Source organism: Thalia democratica, chromosome 9, assembly GCF_965202585.1.
Source record: "Thalia democratica chromosome 9, ktThaDemo2.hap1.1, whole genome shotgun sequence".
Lineage (NCBI taxonomy): Eukaryota > Metazoa > Chordata > Thaliacea > Salpida > Salpidae > Thalia > Thalia democratica.
Window position 1 is genome coordinate 30271924 of NC_139173.1, and position 19540 is coordinate 30291463.

General features: G+C 24.1%; 1 protein-coding gene and 1 long non-coding RNA gene across 2 annotated transcripts; both read right to left on the minus strand.

Annotated features, from left to right (window-relative positions):
- Nucleotides 1-9880: 9880 nt before the first annotated feature.
- Nucleotides 9881-14086, minus strand: LOC145844462 (uncharacterized). Its single transcript, XM_082951866.1, has 11 exons — nucleotides 14036-14086; nucleotides 13610-13772; nucleotides 13211-13302; nucleotides 12678-12759; nucleotides 12360-12551; nucleotides 12188-12285; nucleotides 11016-11219; nucleotides 10834-10925; nucleotides 10465-10540; nucleotides 10063-10257; nucleotides 9881-9945 (listed from the first exon to the last, which is right to left on the minus strand). Exons 3-7 carry the CDS (start codon nucleotides 13252-13254, stop codon nucleotides 11216-11218), a joined length of 420 nt encoding a protein of 139 aa, XP_082807992.1. The 5' UTR covers nucleotides 13255-13302; nucleotides 13610-13772; nucleotides 14036-14086; the 3' UTR covers nucleotides 9881-9945; nucleotides 10063-10257; nucleotides 10465-10540; nucleotides 10834-10925; nucleotides 11016-11215.
- A 128-nt stretch (nucleotides 14087-14214) lies between these two features.
- LOC145844636 (uncharacterized) lies at nucleotides 14215-15239 on the minus strand. The gene is made up of 3 exons (XR_014370301.1): nucleotides 15186-15239; nucleotides 14613-14673; nucleotides 14215-14307 (listed from the first exon to the last, which is right to left on the minus strand). It is a non-coding gene; the product is annotated as an uncharacterized LOC145844636 (long non-coding RNA).
- Nucleotides 15240-19540: the final 4301 nt, after the last annotated feature.

Genomic DNA, 19540 nt, shown 5'->3' on the forward strand with positions numbered 1-19540 from the left:
TAAATCGTTCTTAAAGTCGTCGTTTGTTTACACGAAGGTTTAACTTTTGCAAAACTATAGTTTGATTAGCTCATTTATTTTTACAAAATAAAAAGCAACGTGTAAAATTTTTTATCCACACCCTTACCCTTCACTATTTTGCACAAGATGTTTTACAAAACGTATTTAGAATAATGAATAATAAGATAAAAGTTTTGATGTTTTAATGTGGTAAACTTTTCAAGAAAATATTTGCAAAGTGATTAGTTTATTAAACACTAAATATATTTTCTGATACGTATCATAAACAAAGACTAAATGTTCACTTAAATTATCAACGAATAAGTTTAGTAGTAGTGAAAACTAAAACGAGTTTTAAGTAAGTTTTTACTAAGAGAGTAGTTTATAAAAAATAGCAGTCTGCATTAACTTTTTACTAAACTTCTTTGGGTGTGTTATAAGGCGTAACAGATTATGTTTAAACTGTTTGAATGCATTTGAAAGCATTCAGCTTAAACGTTGTTTCGATTAACGTTTATGTTTAAGCTTTTAAAGCTAAAACTTAAGTTTACTAAAAGTTTTTGAACCTCACGGCTTTTAGTTGCATCATATGCAGTAATTAAGCTTAAAAGATAAATGGGTTACCTAAAAATCCACATTTACAAAATAAAGGTTAAGCTACAGATATAAAACTATATTTAATGACATAATGTTTTAACAGCTATTATACATTTAGTTCATTTCGAGAAGTAAAAAAACCTATTTATAAGTAATAAAAGACTTTATCAGCTTTTGTTTATGTGTAGACATTATGAAACTTAATATAAATATAGTTTGTGTATAACAAAGATTTTCCAAAAAGTTCTCATACTGGTCGCGTGAACTTTTTTTGTTGGGATAACAATGTTTTATATTAAGTTCAACATGATTATTTTTGGAACTAAAACAAAGGATTATTTTAAAGTACCAGACATATAATTAAAAAAACCATTAGTTCTTTTATTTTTATCGTTCAAAAAACGATATATATAACTTGAAGATTTTTTGTTTTATTTACTTTAATTACGTAAAGATCTTTTCTATATTTATTTTTCAAATAAAACTATTTAAAACGCAATTAGATAATTAACAAATATAAGTAAATTAAATTAATTTTTGCAACATTTAATAATCTGTTATATTTTTTAACGATATTTGTAACAACTGAAACTATTATAGCAGTTTTTAAACATAGTATTTTAGACAAACTTAATACATAGAGTTAACCTCAACTCAGGTAGTAGATATACTTTATTTATACAGGCAAAAGTTATTGAAAATTTTTAGTAAGTTATTCTACTTTAAAATTATAAATATGCGTAGAACTTTTTTGTGTAAAACAAAATAAATATTTCAGTGGCACAGCTTTAAATGAAGTTTTTTACAGTTTACAGTTTTCTTATTTTAAAAATTCTCTATATATGATATAAATTTTGGAAACAAATCGTCTTCTATGGCACTTTTAGTTAGACTCATAAAGTATGTGACAAACAAAAATACGATTTGTCTGGGCTGAAAATCTGACTGAAAAATCAGAACTGAAAATATTACAATCATGATGTTTTATTACTTTATACTATATTTACTCATTCAGATTTTATTCTTTATTTATCGTTAGATATTTTTTGAGTAGAGTTGAAGCATTTAATTTCTAGAAAAACTTAAAGTTACGTTTTTAAAGATTTTTAAAGTACTTTGATAAGAAAAACTTTGTTAAATCAGAAAAGTTGTTTCAGTATAATCAAAACTAAAATTATCAAACTGCTAGAATGTGTTTTTCAATTAATTATTAAAGACTTAAGAAAAAAGTTAATTTTGACATCAAAATTACTTTCAAAAATACTTGTGAATTTTTTGATGTAAGCAAATTATTTCTACGTTACTATTGAAGATTAATTGTTAAATAAGACAGTATTTAAAATTAAATCATTTTAACACACTTATTAAAGTATTAGAGTAAATGTAAAAGACTTAAAAGAAATATAGTTACAAAGTACTAAGAGCTAAGCTGGTAGAAGAAGAAAGTAAAAACAATAGAATTTTAAACTTGTAGCTCAAAATATCTGAAATTTAAAAATAAAGGAGCTTTCGAATTTTAAAGCTTGGATTAAAGTGTAAGATTGATAAATTGAAAAGTCATTTAAAATAAGTTATCTAAACTTTTACATGGTCAACAACTAAACTAATTGTAAAACAATGTTCATATAAATGTGTTTAAATTACAGCAAGTTTTCAACAAAAAATGTAGAAGCATACAAAGGTACTTTTGATTTTAGCTGTTTCTGCTATTTTTTTTATTTATCTTTTTACTATTTTTTACTTACTTTTTTTATTTATCTTTTATTTTTATTTAAGTATTTTAAATTGAATACAAAAAAAGCAATAATAATGAAAACAGCATAGCATAGAATATGATTTTTTTTCATTAACATAAATGTTATAATGCCATCTGTTCTTACAACAATAAGCTTTTTAGTTATACGTCATTTTTAATAAAAAAATTAAATCTTTGGTTTCAAACTAAACGTATAATGCAATGTTTTTTTTTTTAAAGATTCAAATAATTGGTCAATCCAAAGATATCAAACTATAACTTTTTATAATACTTCTAATAAGATTGTTTTTTCCGTACGTTATTAAGCTATTTACACACTGAGAAAGTTTTACATATTAAAAAAAAACAATGCATATTTTACTTATTTTTTTCCACGGAATGAATAAAGATTTATAGTTTTTATAATGTAGATTGTTCAAAACTAACTTAGTTGTACAGTACTTTAACATATTAGAATGTTCCCTTAATCTATTTAAATATTAAAAGTGTGTCACTCTTTTTAATTAAAAACTAGCTATAAGAACTTTCTTTAATTTTATGAACTGTTTTATTTTATTTTTGTCAAATAGGTTTACTATTTTTTACTGTTGATTTTAAGTTGTTTATTGTGATAAAAAGATATCTTTCTAGATTTAATTGTTTTTTAATTTATTGTAAAAAAGCTTAAGTGAAGATATTGAGAAAATTATTTTTTTAAACAAATTGTTATATATTCCTTAAAAATCTCTGTTTTTGCTTATATTAACTAATACATTACCTTCCAATTAATGGGTAAATTAACAAATTATTTGTAAAATACCTATAAAATGTATTAATGTCGCTATACATGCTCTAAAAAAACAAAGTTAATAAGTCAATATATTAATTAAAACTTTAGAAGAAAATATAATTTAATTTAAGTTGTAATCTTGTAGCTCGAAATGTTTTGAATTTATACTTTAATGTGACCTTAAAGGAATATAACTTTATTAAACTTTATGTTTTAAAATGAGAAATTCTAACATGTTTTAAGAAAGTAATTTTTAAATACTGTAATATAAATAGAGTTACTCGAAGTGTTTTTATCATATATAGGTATGAAAAAACAATTTATTCAATTTGTTTACAATTCGTACCTCAATTGGTATAAATAGTGTTAGGAATTTGATTTGTTTAACTTGATAATCTAATAACACCTTTATTTTATCGTAAAATCAAAATTAAATTAACTATTGACTTTACTTAAACAACTTTTACCAACATACTGTCTAACTTTAATTAACTTTTATCAAACTTGATTTAAGTTCTATTCAAACTTTTATTATCTTTTATTTTAATTAACAGTTTATTTGTTTAAAGGAATTTTGTATCACTTTTTCTTACACTGTTTCTTTAAACAATTCCTAATGATTTTGAACGGTTATTTTTACATAATCTTTTAAATGAATAGACTAGCCCTAGTTTAAAAAACAATGTATTTAAATAGCTTTTAAGTAAATTAATGAAACCTAAAAAGAGTGTACACTTAATAAATTTAGATTTAGTAACTAATTCTAAAGACTAAGTTATTACTTGATAATCAGTTTTATTGTACTAGTAAAAAACTTCAAGAATAAAGTTTAACTAAAAGAGTGTTTATTTACTACATTTTTTATTACTGAAAAGTTAACAAAGAAATTTACTTTATAAAACAAATTAAATTCCTAATATTCCTTTTAGCACTCGATATTTATATTTAAAACGTTAGACATTTTAAACGACTTGTTAAGTTTAAAGTTTTATATACTAACCTTGATAACGTTTTTTTTAAATCATTTATTGGTAAAGTTTGTTTGAGTTATATGTATGTAAATTGTAGATATTTATTGTCATGTAAATCTTCTAAAACTTTGTTAAATGTAGTTAATAAGATGTTTGACAAAGTTAGCAAAGTTTATTGTGCTTTATAGCGTTATTATTTATAAAATTTTAAAGTTTTATATTTAGACTTAATGAATTTTTTTTACAAGTTTAAATGGTTTCAAGTGCCTCTTAATAAGCTACCAAGAATGTTAATAACCCTTATCACAGTTTATAGATTTATTAATTTATTATTTTTTTTTAACTAAAAGCATTAAAGTCTGCTAATAAAAGCTCACCAGAGGTCGCTAAAGATAATGGTTTTTATAGTAAGAAAACAAAAGAATACGAAAAAATAAAAACACTAAAAATGTTTTAAGTATTATACAAAACTTTTTGATATAACAAAAACACATGTATATTGTAATGTAACAAAAAAAGTCAACTATTTATTAACAAAAACAATTTTATAACTTGCTTTAAAAAAAAAACGCATTTTATTTATTGTAACTTTTGTCAACTAAAAGTATAGCAATAAAAATAGATCTTACTAAAAACAAGGCAGAATAATTATGATTTCAAATGTAAACTACTTACATTATAGAGTGCATATTTTAATAAATATAAATACTAATGAGTATAAAAAAAGTTCGCAGCTGTTAAAAAAATCATGTAATGCTAATTAGACATCTAAAAATAAAACCATGTCAAAAAATAAAAAATTTCCATATTTTACAAATAAGGCCAACGCTAAGTAGTTTCAAGCCATGCAAAATTTCTAAGCTCGCACGAAATTATATGTTTTCAAATTTTTAGTTTTATATTTTATAAGCGATTTGTATCTAATAAAATAATTTAACCGCTAAAATCTATCAACCTGCAATAAAAAATAAATTTCCAAAAGTTGGACTTATTTGAGATCGTTGAAGAATAGATACAGAGTATTGCATACATTAACCATTTAAGATAAAAAAAGAAAAATGAAAGTTTTAAGAAAACTTGTCTCAGATTAAAAATGGTAAAAACGACTTAAATCAAATTTTCCAGTATAACTTTGTACTAGGTCTTTGTTAGTATCTTTTTGTTTTACTTTTTTTTAAATTTGATAAAAGTTAATTAAGGTTTCAATATTTTTAAGATTTTAATTTTAAAATAGCTTACAAAAAATTTATAAGTAATAGAATAGGAAAAGTTTAACAAAAGTAACCTTTTGATAGTACATATTAGTTACTGTCTTTAAAACAGTAAACAACTTCACTTTAATGTAAAGTTGGTTGTTATGTAAAACATTACCGTATTAACTAATTGTTAAAACTGCTTTGCAATTAGTGATGTACCGGACTCACTATCCGGGTCCGGCCGGATATTGCCATTTTTGTCTGATATCCGGATCCGGCCGGACTCTAATTTAAAAAAAAAGTCCGGATCCGGTTCCGGCCGGATTCTAATTTGAAATAAAGTCCGGGTCCGGTTCCGGCCGGATTCTAATTTGAAAATAAAGTCCGGACCCGGATCTAGTTAGTAAAAAAGAGCATACTGAAAAGTATTTTTTCAAAAAAAAAACCCTGTGAAAATTAATAAGATTCATTTTCGTCAGTTAAAATTAATCACCTACCGTGATTAGCTCATTTTGTACACGTGACTAATTTACATTTGTTTACATTTAAACTATAAATACACATTTCATGAAATGCAACTCTTTACATATGTTGTAAAATTGAAAACTTTGGAATGAATACTTGCATTATTTATTGTTTAAAGTCGAGCTCAGAGTATATTTAAAGTTAATACGGTTGAATGTACGAGCCAATGAGAATCATATGAAGAAATGTTTCAAACTAAATACTGATGCAACAAAACATCAGAACATGACAGGCAGTTTATATGTAAGCAGTTAGTTAGTTTGGTGTGTAGCTTGAAGCAACAAAATATCTTGAACGTTTTTGTGAATGCTTATTGTAAGTAGTGTTTTATTTTATAAGTGAATATTTCAACAGGTGTTTAATTGTTTAAATATTTAAGCCAGGTTTATAGTTTAATAGTTTATTAAAAATTTTACAGTTTCTTGTTTACTAAAAGTTTTATTTAATTTTTAGTTTTTTGTTTTAAGTCTTTTGATATAGATTTAAGTAGCTTCCAGTTTTTTAAAGTGTTACCAAAGTAATTAATAATTTTGTATATGCCAGTATTTCTTGTTGTGTTTTATATAAAAGATTAATAACTCAAAACTGTCGTGTCTGATTATAGAAAGTAGTCTCAGTTAGAATTTAGTATTTGTTAGATACTAATTAAATAAGGTAGGATTGATGGATAGTACTAATAAGTTAAGTGTACCAGAATTAGTGCACAACTTTACTACCAAATTGTCAACCTTTGCTAGCTGTTCTACTGATTATTAGATCAAACTAATTTTTTTTCAGTTTTTTAAAACCTTATTCTGACTCAGGCTTGTTTATACTCACTTTAGCTAGTTTTATTGACTTAACAGTGGCAACCCTGATAGTTTGAAAATTTTTGGGAATTTTAGAAAATCTTTGACTGCCTCAGGCTAGTTTAGTTTTTTTATAAAAACTCAGGCTAGTTTTCTTTTAGATTTTGAATGAGTTTGAGCTGATCCAGTTTTCAATATTTTGTAATTTTCTAGTGTATTTTGTTCAAGAACTTGATTTCAGATTTTTAATTGTAAATAACATCTAAATTTGTAAACCTTGTGGCTAGCTGTTCTACTTATTATTAGATTAAAGTTCTTTTTTTCAGTTTTTAAAAACCTCATTCTGACTCAGGCTAGTTTATTTTGGTAATTTACCGGACTCACTATCCGGGTCCGGCCGGATATTGCCATTTTTGTCTGATATCCGGATCCGGCCGGATTCTAATTTGAAAAAAAAGTCCGGATCCGGTTCCGGCCGGACTCTAATTTGAAAAAAAAGTCCGGGTCCGGCCGGATTCTAATTTGAAAAAAAAGTCCGGATCCGGTTCCGGCCGGATTCTAGTTTGAAAAAAAAGTCCGGATCCGGGTCCGGCCGGACCCGAAATTGTGGGTCCGGTACATCACTATCTGCAATACAGTTAAGCAAAAAAATACGAAAAAAGAGGCATTAAAAGACAAAAGAATATTACGATGATGATCTTAGAAAAACAGCTTAGCAATGAAATGCTTAATTGAAAAATCAACTGAAAGTATAATAAAATAATTTTTAGTTTTGTTTTGCAGCCATGAGCACTTTTGTAATTAAGATTTGAAATGTATAGAACTTGAAAATGAATAAAAAAAAGTAAAAGCCGTTATTGCTGCTAAGAGATTTACTTTCTGTGAATCACCTTATGAGAACTAAAATATTATTCATATAGAGTAATAATAAAAGATTTAAACGAAAGAACGAGGCAGCTTTTTAAAAATAAACTTGTTACAACAAAAGAAGAATAAAAAATATTCAAGATGATGTTAAATCTTAGCATTCATAAGCCACAAACACTTGACATTTTAAGCAAAAAGGTTAGAAAGAGTGTAGAGAGCCCCAGTTGCAATAAAAATCATAAGCAAGAGGAAAACTCTTTGTACCGAGGTTTGTGATCATCAAAAAAGAAGAACCTAACCTATGTTGAATAAAGGAGCTAAAACTTCCGGAAAAAGACGGATACACGGTAAACCTAACCGATCTGTGTCGTGGGTTGCAACTTTACAAGTATTTTGTGGAAGATTTTAACGTCTTTGTACATATTTCTGACGCGTCGGTTAGTGAATCGATTGTTGACATTGAAAAAGACCTAATACAGCAGTCAATCCTCTAAGTTGGAAACCAAGATCTAATGTGAGATTGTCATTTACAACAAGGATTCCAAAGAAAACTACAAAAGACAACAGAAAGAAAGTGGAGAAAAACAAGCAACTCGAAGATGATTAAGAAAATTTCTCGTTTCTAACGGCTTGCACACCCGTGTTTTTCAAACATAATAAAGTATAACAGAAAGTATTAATATTCAGTTGGTTTCAAAACATTCTGAAATATACCTTGTCTGGTTTTTTAAAAGTTAAACGAACACCTTTTTTTTGGCACAAAGCTTTTACTTCAGTGATATGGATAGAAAAAAAGTTTTCTGGGACAGTATAAAGTATGTTTGAAAGAATTTATTTGTATAACAGCAGTTAAATGAGTTTAAATTCCCTGGAATACTGCTAAAAAAATTATAAGAGATTTCAAAGTTTTGTCTTTATAAATAAAAAAGAAAAGTAGGAATAGTAGCACTACAAAGATTATGAATGAATACAACTTAGACTTAAAATCGTAAATAAAGTTAACTTTTCATAAGTCTTCATTTTATTTGTTGTTTTTTAGAATGATTTTTATTCTTTGAAGTATCATTTTCGACACTATGCAATGATATTTAACATTTCTATAAACCCTTAAATTCTTTGAAGATTATAACACTTTATAACACAGCATAGTGTTAAGTTTCTATAAAAAAAGTAAGTTTATGAAAAGCAGTAAACTGCAAAAGTTGTTTGTACAATAATGACGTAATAATTATAACTTTGCTTATTGTACGTTTATAACTTTTTGAAATTACAAAATTGTTTTATCTAGAAAGCACTAGTATTCTAAAAAATATAGTTTAAGTACTTAATTTCAAAGATATTTTGGTCGGAAAGTTATATTTTATATAAATTCATGTAAACATGATAGTCTTTGAAATATTTAATTAATATATGATTCGTAATTTTACTGTGATTTTAAAGTAGAAAAACTTTTTAAATACTTGTAGCAAGTTACTGATTAATATTCTACTACGTTTAATTTGTAGGCAAACAATTTTTTTCTTCTATGGTATGATACAATTGTTTTTCACTACAGAAAAATTTTATTTTAAATTAAGTTTTAAGTTAAAATGTAATCTTAAGAAACTAAATGTTTAAACTTCACACAAACTTTTGCACTACTTAAACTAATATATTCTTTAAGTTTATTTGTTGTAAAAAAATATTATTATAAAAAAAAAATAAGGCATAAGTCAAAAAGTTTATTTTTATGTTATGTATAAAACACAATAAAAAGTTTTCAGAAAATCAGTGAAATTCTTTACAGCTTCATTAAAATTTTCAAAACGAAATTTTAAGTCAACTTTTTCTAAATTAAGAAAAAATTTGAAAAAAGAAAATAAAATTTGAAAACGTGGTAAAAAATCTTTTGATGAAATATCGTTAGTAAAATTGTAACACTAAAATTTCAACAAAGCATTATTGTAATAGTAGAAGATACAAAACTTAACTTATAAAAATGTTATCATGTACAAAAATTTAAAAAAACATTTTACAACAACAACTATAAAATGAAATTTCTAAGACTATGCTTGAATATAATATAAATTTATCACTGTATATACATTCTTTAATAAAATGAGAGTTAAGTTATAAATAAAAATCAAGGACTAAATGCAAAAAAAAAAAGCTTGTTACGTTACACTATTAAACAATTAGTTTTAAAGTATTTCAATTTATGTTTAGCTGTTAATCTAGTAGCAAGGTTTTAATAAAAGCTTTTAACATTAAGTTATTTGTAACAAAAAACTATTTAAGGCTAATTTTGTTCTTGAAACCAGTACAAAATGTGGTAAACAAAAGCTTTAAACGGTCTTGAATAAAAACAATTTTATTGATTAGGTTTTTATACAGTGTTTAACCGTTAAAAGTTTAAAATTATTGTTTTTTTTCTTCGTTTAAGATAAGCTTTGAGCAAAATAGTAGCAGTGCTTGACTTTACAGTGAACTTGATTTCCTATATTAAACAAATTATTTTCTTTAAATTATGAGTTATTTTTTATTTATTTATTTAGTCGTTTTTTTAAACACTTTTGATTTATATAACTTTTTGAAAAGAAAAGGATCAATTTACCTTGTTAATAGCCAGGTCTAACTTATACAACTTTTTGGAAATTTTAGAACATATATCAGTTTTTGTTTTGTTTGTGACTGTATGTTTCAACATTATTTGGACTATTCTAACTTCAAACCTTTTAAGGATTTTTTGAATCATTAAAACTATTTTTTCATCGTAAGTTTTCACATTTTCCACAACAAATTCATCCATCTAATAATGAATTCAACTTATTTAATTATTTTTATTAGTTTTTAGATTTTATACAATGGTAATTTTAATCTATAAGAATATTTTTTGTTATAACCTATAAACGTTTATAATGTAATATTTTTAAAAGTTGAAAACTAAATTAGAAAATGATAATCTAAATAAATAAAAATAACTAACTTTACGCTTAAAACTAATAATATGCCATACCTGTATAAATGAGGTTGGTAAACTTTTAAGAAAATTTTTCATCAAGTTTATTTGAGAACCGGTATCACATTTAATGCTGAAACATTAGTTAAAAGTAAAAATATAAGTTTTTAAACTAAAGTATTTGAAACGATTTTGTTTATTTTTCATTTAAACTATAATGCTATAGTTCATTAAATCTAAAGAAGTATATGTTTAAAAAACATATTAAACTTATAAATCATTCTTGTTAAGCATAACTAGAAATTAAAATGATAAAATCTTAATACTTTACTTATTAGATTAATAAATAAAAACCGTAAGTCTTGAAGTTTTGTACTTATTAGTTTAATAATCATTTACTTAGAAACTAAAAACACAAAAGTAAACTCTTTAATCTTGATTTTTGTTAGATTTTTCTTTATAATCTCAATCCGTATAAAACCTTTTTCCTCAGAATCATTTATAGAAATTGACGATTCCTAATAATTAATTTAATTTAATTAAAAATACGAAAGAAAGCGTTATGAAACAAAAAAAAATGTTTTAGACTACTGTTTGTTACAACTAACATTACTACTTGTCAAATTTCTCATTTCAATATCAGATATTTTTCTTGCAAAACTAGTTATGATTTCGAGTTTCGTTTGAAGTGTGAAAGGACTCATAAATTGAATAAAAATGTTCTTTGTTATTGAATCACATAGAAATGAAAAAATAGATGATAACAATTCCTCATCAAAATTTTTCAAATTAGTGATATAAAACTTTTCTATCTGTTTGCGAAACAAAATTTTATTTTTACATTAATCTTTTGGTTTATACTATACATATTTTTCACATTAGTCTACTAAATAAACAATAAGTAAAAAGTTTTGAAGAAAGTTTTAATTTATGATAGGCGAATAAAACATGCTTAATTTTTTTAGAAGTGTATTGTTAGGCTAGATATCATATTCATGTATGAATGTTTGTTCAAGTTTGTCGTCTTGCTACTAGTTTAAAACAAAACATATTTAAAGTAAACTTACTATTACATCAGAAGATAAGATAGTGCATATTTTATTATGAATTTCCTTTTTATTTAAAAGACCAGCATTCAATTTCATTTTTCTAAAAAGTAAATAAAAATATTAAAATACAGTGTGTTTTAAAACACTAAAAATGTTTTCATGCTATACTCAGGTTGAAAACTCATGATAGAGATATTACAAATCTTTGAAGTTCTTAGTGTCTAATGTCATTTCTTACGTTTATTTTTTTTTAATAATAAAATTGAAATCAAATTCAAGACATATTTGAATAACTGATTAGTTTTGTTTGTTAAAATGTCATCAGTATAAAGTTAAAAGTCTACTTTTATCAAAAAGTTTATAAAAAATTTCTTGACAATGTTTTGATATTTACAAATATAGTAAAAACACTTGTTTTACAAAAGATATCTATCTTTTAAGTAATATTCTTTGCTTGCAAATATTTTGAACAAAATATGCACTTTATATCATATTTCTTTAAAATAGTTTGAAACTTTTAATGTTCAAAACTGTCTTGAAAACTGAAACAAACTACTAAAAAAACAAGTTTTGATTGGAAAATATCTTTTTAAACTAGGTGTATGAATAAATTGATAGGTCCAAAATACAACTCTATATCTTTTGTCAAAAGTTTTAAATTCAGATATAGTTATAAAAGATCACAAAAAAATATTTCTTTAACAATTTATGTATAAGTATTAAGTACTTACTTAAAAGTCGCTTTATATTTTTGTTCTCCTTTAATATTTTGTAGTTTTGCTTCAGAAAGACATCTACCTTTAGAATTGTTTACGATAAATACTGTTCCCTGTTTTACAAGTGTTCAATTAATTTACAAAAAAGACTATTTTTCATAAATAAGTTAAGTAGAAAAAAACTTACATTATCAAAAGTTGTATTTAATTCATAGACTTTTTCTACCATCTTGATACAAGTTGTAGTTTGTTTGTTTAAAGTTATGTCACGATGCAACATAATACGAATAATTTTCACTTCAACTAAACTTAGGGCTCGTTGAATTAAAGAAAAGATTTCTTCATACTTTTCGACTTCGTAGAAAGTAAACTCTTCCAACTATTAATTAAATTTAGACAAAAAGTTATGTCAGAAAACTATATAAATATTTTTATTTATTTAATTGGTATCGTTTTAATATTTTACTTAAATATGTTTAAACAGTAGTTTATTTAAAAAACATACTTTTGCACTTGAGCTTGATGAACTTTTAAAAACATTCTTCTCTAAACTAGTTTCAGACTTGTCATTGGAATAAACACTAAATCTAAAAAAAAAACTAAGTAAAATATAACAAAGTACACTTGAAATTTTAAACTGATTGTAATTTTCTGATCGTATTTCTACTATAGAAAATTTAAGTAAAATATTAATGGTCTTTTAATATACTATTTGACAATGTTTGTAAATAGAACTAACGTTTGGTATAAACTTTAAACTTTATGAATTGTAATTGATTAATTTTTAGAAAAGCTTAAGAAGTATTGGTTAAAGAAACATAAATATTGTATAAAATTTACATTAAAATACAAAATTTTTATGACTTGTAGTAACGTAGGATTCTTTTATAGTTTTTTGATAAATTCTAGCTTAAGTAAATGTAGTTTAGTTACATTATGTAAAAAGGTCTTTTATTTGCATACAACATTTGTTTTAGGAATTGTTGTTTTTGTGTTGGTTTTACAGTTTATTTGATTTACAGTTAAAAGTATGCTTACTCAGGAACAAATGTTTTCGGTAGGTTTCCAGTTTTTAATTTCATTTTTATTAACTCTTCACCTTCAAAATTACTTATGACCACACATATTTTCTGTTTGAAAGAAATATTTATAATAAGTAAAAGTGAGTTTGAACTTCATGTTAGAATAAAAAGGTAAGAAATAATATATTTTCTGGCGTAAGTATTTAGAAACTGAATAGCAACTCACTTTTTTGATAACGTGATAAAAGAATATTATTTCATTTCTTAATTTAGACAACAAATTAAAAAAAAAATTTACATCTGTTTAACAAAACTTTATTTTAACTCTTACACTTCGTATCTGTTATATATAAAAACAATTTAAGTTTGTGTTAAATAACTTGATAAAACTAACGAAGCAAAAATAAAAACTTACTTCACTATTGGCCAAACCTAATTTAAGCAAAAGCTTTAAAACTCGGAAACAAAGTACAGCTTGTGCTGTTACGCAACAAAGCTTGATGAAAAAAACTTGCAAGGGTTTAGTCTTTAAATTTTTTTTGATTAGTGTAAATTCTTCGTTGTATCCATATGAGCAACTAAAATTAGTTTTTAAATTGACAACTAATTAAAAAACAAGTTTTAATAACTCTTAAAACTAAAACTATAATAGTTATTTTTTTAACTAAACTTTCTTAACTTATTCTGTCATAGCTCAACAATATTTAAATTCGAAAATTAGTGAATTTAGAATTTTAACTTCATAGTTAATACGGATTAAACAAGATTTTAAAACCCGTTTCTGTTTCAATACTTTTGGTTTATAAAATGTCTATTGAAAAAACACGTAAAAACAAATAACTATAAAATTGTTTTCTTTGTTGGTTTTCCTTCAACTTGCAATAAAGTGTTATCTTCATGATCTATTTCAATTCTCGGTTCCTAATATAAAAATACTTAAAAAAGGTAAAGTTTTAAACTCGATTTGAACTTTAAAAAAGGACCACTTAAGTAACTAACGGTAGCAAATTTAAAATCATCTACGGAACACATTGCCATTAGAACTCTAGAAATAATTTTTAGTTCTTTTTCAAAAGTAAGGCCACTCATCATTTGAAAACGAATTTCTTTAATCTGAATGTTGTTTATTTTTGAAAAAATTATTTTGAAAAACTCTTCATCATTTACTTCTAGATTATAAATACAAATTTCTCCTACCTGTTTGTTTGATGTAAAATATGTTTGGTTGCGTGTTACACATTTTGTTTTACTATATAATATTTATGTGACCTAAGTTTAACTTATAGTTTATTTTTTGTAGTTAGGAATGTACTTTAGTCTTCAAAGAATTTTATCATTAAAAAGTATTTTAATTAAACCAAAAATAATTATAAAGATTACCTTGTGTCTGTATTCATTACAAATAAAATGTAACTTACCTCTTTTTGAGAAACTTGTAAATAAGTTAAAACTTCTTTAGCTGCAACTTCATTAAAACTGCTGAAATTTAATCGAATATTTCTAAAATACATCTTAATAAGATTGTATAGACGTAGAAATCATAAAAATTATGAATGCATTATTTTAGAAAAGTTAATATTTAAACCATAAAAAATTTGCTTAAGTTATTATTTGAAATATTGTGTTTAAACAATGTTTAAAATTCTCGAAATTTTCAGATTAAATAGTACCTGTAGTTTACAAATAACTTTGTAAACTAAATTACATGTAAAAAATGTGTATACATATTATTATATACACTGGAGTATGTATGAAAAGCACTCTAGATAGTAAAAATAAAATGTTTAGTAGTTATTTCTATGTTTGAAACTAGTCTAAAAGCCTAATTTAAAAATGAAGATAAAATAGTTTTGTGAAAGTTCTTTTTTCTAAATATCGCTTTATTTTTTCAGCTGGGGTTGAATAAAAACAGTATTCTAATTCTAAATACATTACGAGTAAGTGGTTGTACGGACGTCTATATAATTTCAATTAACATAAATAATACTTACTCAAATAAAACTTTTTGTTGATTATCTTTTTTAAACTTTACTTTTAATAAACTTCTTTCTTCAAAATTTTCAACGACGACTGAAAATGTCTGTTTACAAATTTTAATTGTTAAAAGAATTTTTTTTTTTCTAAAATAATTAAACTGTTCAGTTATGCAAAATAACTAAATAAATTTATTCTCTATAAAAAAGCAAAATAAACTTTTAAAGTTTTTATTTGTTTAAATATTACCTAATTTTAACAACTAAAAAGCAAAACCTGCTTACTTTATTTGTAGACAAGTATCATTGTTAAAAATACTTACTAGTAGAAGTTAAGATATAGCATATTGTTTATTAAAAATGGCAAAAAGAATCTTAAATAAAATTCAAGTTTAATTTTGAATTAAATGAAAAGGTTACTAAAAAATGTATAGAAATCTAGCAACACACTGTAAAGAAAAGCTTATATACAAATATATAGTGTAATTAAATAAATTTAAGCACTTTTCCTAGAGCCCACATTTATTAAGAAAAGTAGATTTTAAAAATAAACTAAAACATATGTTTCATAAAGCTAAATGTTTGAATATTCAGCTGGTACGATTTTTAAAAATCCGTAATATTTGTACTGTACAACATTCAATAATTACGTCATGATGCTTTTTTTGTTTTTGTATAACTTTTAAACCTTTATTTACTAAAGTGCTATTTACTTTGAATTGAACTAGCTGAAGATTAAGACATTATTTTTTTGTCCTAATGAAAAGTATGTTCTGGAATTTTTTAATCACATTTGCCTAACAAACTATTAAAAAGCCCTTCAAGTGGGCTCTGTAGAAAGCGATTAAGTTTAAATAATCATTTTGTTTTGTATATAAATTTATGTATATCAAAAGATTTTTTAAAAGTTCTGGCCAATAGTGCTTGCTAAGGAGTGATTTTATATTTTACTATGTAAAAACAATATGTTTATACGACCGTTTCGTATATGAGATTAATAACCTCATATAGTCATCAATAAATCTATAGTTTATTAACAGTGTTTAATAGAAGTTTAGAATTTTAAAATTTTATAATTATATGACGTAGTAATATTAGAGGTTGTTTGTATAGTAAGTTAAGTTTGAAAAAATACGCTGATCTTGTTAGTTTAAGAATTCATGCATTTTGAAAAGTTTGGAAAGGTATAAAAAAAAAACGCTATAAACTGTATTAGAAAACGTTTTAAGCTATTCGTGTTCCCGGCTTGATTTTATTTGATTTGCGATTTTAGAGGCTGTTTTTACTGAATGAAATTTTAAAAAGCAAGATTTTTACAGATAATTAATTTGGATTATATAGAGATGACGGACTATGGATAACAAGAAGTAAGTTACCGAAATCAGCTGATAACACTGCTAAATATTTGATTAAACTTTTAAACAAAACGGCTTTAAAATAACAACAGAATCAGGATTAATCCAAACAGATTTTTTAGATGTGTCGTTCAACATATTAAACTTAAGTTACCAACCCTACAACAAACCAAAGTCACCAAATTTATACGTAAACAACAACTCAAATCACCCCCGACAAGTACTAAGACAACTAACCGAACCAATAAACAGAAGACTAATAAAAGCATCTAAAAATGAAGAATCTTTTAACAATGTAAAAGAAGTTAACCAAAAAGCATTAATTTCTGCCAATTGCAAAGATACTCTGAATATAAAAAAAAGAAAGATTGATAGATAAGACCATCCTATTAAAAAGAAATAAAAGACAAAGTAAAAAAGATACACTATTTTTCAACCCACCGTTTAGTCTAAATCTAAGTTATAAAATAGGCAAACAATTTCTAAATCTGATTACCACATCCTTTGATAAAAACCACACATATGGTTTAATATTTATCCGCAACGTATTTAAAGTACCTTACAGTTGTACAAGTAATTTCAGAAGCAAACTAATGGCACTAAACAATAAAATATTTAACAAAAACAATATAAACGATAAAAGCAACACAAAAGGTACACTTTGCAATTGCAACAAAAAACCTTGCCCTTTAAACAATCAATGCCTAGTTTCAAACATAATATATAGAGCAACAAAAACATCAAACAAAATAACCAAATAGTACTTAGGATCTACAGGAAATAGATTTAGACAAAGATATAGGAACCACAAATCATCATTCAACAACATCAACAAAAGACATAGAACAGAACTGGCAAACTATATTTGGAGTTTAAAAGATAACAATACAGACTGCAAAATTAAATGGGAAATACTAAACAGGACAAAATCAAAATTCAGTACTAAATTCGGCTGCAAACTTTGCAACTTAAAAAAAATAGAAATTGATAAATCTGAAGGACATAACACTAAACAAATAATGCGAAAGACAAAATATATACATACATTACCAAAAAGTATTTTTTTTTAAGTTCAAAACTGACTAAATATTAAATAAAAGTAAAATTAAGCTGCGATCACGAATTTTACTTTTAAACATAGTTTAAAAAAAATTTCTAATACAAACTTTCCAAACTTTTTAAAACGCACAAATTCTTAAACTAACAAAATCAGAGTGTTTTTCAAACTTAAATTGCTTCACAAAAACTTTCATTAATACTACGTCATAATACTCATAAAATATAAAGTTCTAAACTTCTGTTAAACATTGTTAATAAACTTTAGCTTTACTGATGAGTATATCAGGTAATATATCTCACATACGAAACGGTCGTATAAAGCTATTGTTTTTTACGTAATCAAATAAGTATACATAGGTTCTAAATTTTAAATGAACTTATATAATTTTTTAATTTTTGCTTTATACTTGTTAATTGTATGTACCAAAAAGCAAAGACGGCTTACTCTATTAGTAGAAAAATGTAATTCAGATATATTTATAAAAATTTCGGAAATAATTTTATTTTCTTCGTCGTTTGATAGGTCATAATGCAGTTTTATGCAAAAAACTTCTAGTTGAATAGTAGTTAAGACTTTTTTTGTTAATATAAATAGTTCTTCGTTGCATTCTCTTACGTTTGAAAATCCAAACTTCTCCATCTTTTTAATAATTGAAACTTATTATTGTAAATCAATTTTGGAAACTTTAATTATGTATTTAAACAGTTGTTACAAGCTCGTAGTTCAAGTTCTAATAAATAAAACTTAATATTACATCTTAAAACTTTGCTGAAATATATTTTCTAAATTAATTAACACTAATTATTTTTTTATCATGAAATATTATAAGAAAAATATGAACAAATGTTAAAACAAGTTGATAGTATTATTTGCTATAAATTAAATCTAGCTATAATTTTTTTTATTTAAAAACTAACTTTCACGCAATATTTAACTTTTTCGGATTTTAGTAATAATATTTTCAAATATTCTTATTTGAGTGAAGTTTCGATTTATGTTTTAATTAACTATAAACTAAGGACATTAGTTTTGTTTTATGAAACTAGATGAAATTTTAAGTCATAAATTTCATTATACACCATGGTTTCTCAAAATCATTTTTGTAGTCGCCCATTTGGCAGAAACTTAAAAAACTATCGCAATCTTTATTAGATATCGCTCTTTAGAGAAATTGATTGAAGAATACTTATTCGTTTTCTAAAAATAATACTTTACTTTTAGTATATAGTACCTTTGTTAATTAAAATAATAAAAATACCTATTATAGATAAAACCATTCAAAATTTTCAAAAAATGTTATCATAAACTTATAACTGCTTCACTAAGCTTTGTACAATTTTAAGTTTTGTCTTGTCTTTATACGTATAAAAACTTTAATTTAACTTACTTTTGTTTTCGAATCACGGAGATAGTCTAAAAGTTTTATTATTGCAAATTCATCAGAATCACTAACATTGAGTTCAATATTTCTATAAAATAAAGTCACTGAGATTGTTTAGTCATATAAATCAAGAAAATTTATTATTTAAATTTTATATATTTTTAAAATGTAAGGTTAAGATTCTTTTTGTTAGTTTTTAACTTTAATTAAGGTGTTTTAGAATACCTATATTCATATCTTTAGTCTTTTACTTAGTTTAAATGTCAAATTTTATGGATATTAACAATCTCTAACAAAATAATTTACATTTAGTATGGTTACATGACAATTCAAACTCCTACATTTCAAACTCTGACAATTCAAGTTCTTAAATAGTTTTTAAAGAACTATATCTAAAAAAGTAATCAAAATTCGAAAAAATAAGTATGTAGATATTATTAAAATCTACTAGCCAATTTTTTTTTTTTGCATACCTTAAACATTTTCAAAATATTTTAAAATTACTAAAAATAACTATGTTTGTTACTTTATTTAAGCCATATCTCAAAATATATTTAATTTTTTGCAAAATAAAATT

Coding starts and splice junctions, on each gene's coding strand:
- LOC145844462 (XM_082951866.1), bottom strand. CDS start 13,254: ATGAAATTAAAAACTGGAAACCTACCGAAAACATTTGTTCCTGA. Junction 12,760..13,210: donor CCGAAAACATTTGTTCCTGA/GTAAGCATACTT, acceptor TTTTTTTTTTAG/ATTTAGTGTTTATTCCAATG. Junction 12,286..12,359: donor TAAATACAACTTTTGATAAT/GTAAGTTTTTTT, acceptor CTTGTAAAACAG/GGAACAGTATTTATCGTAAA.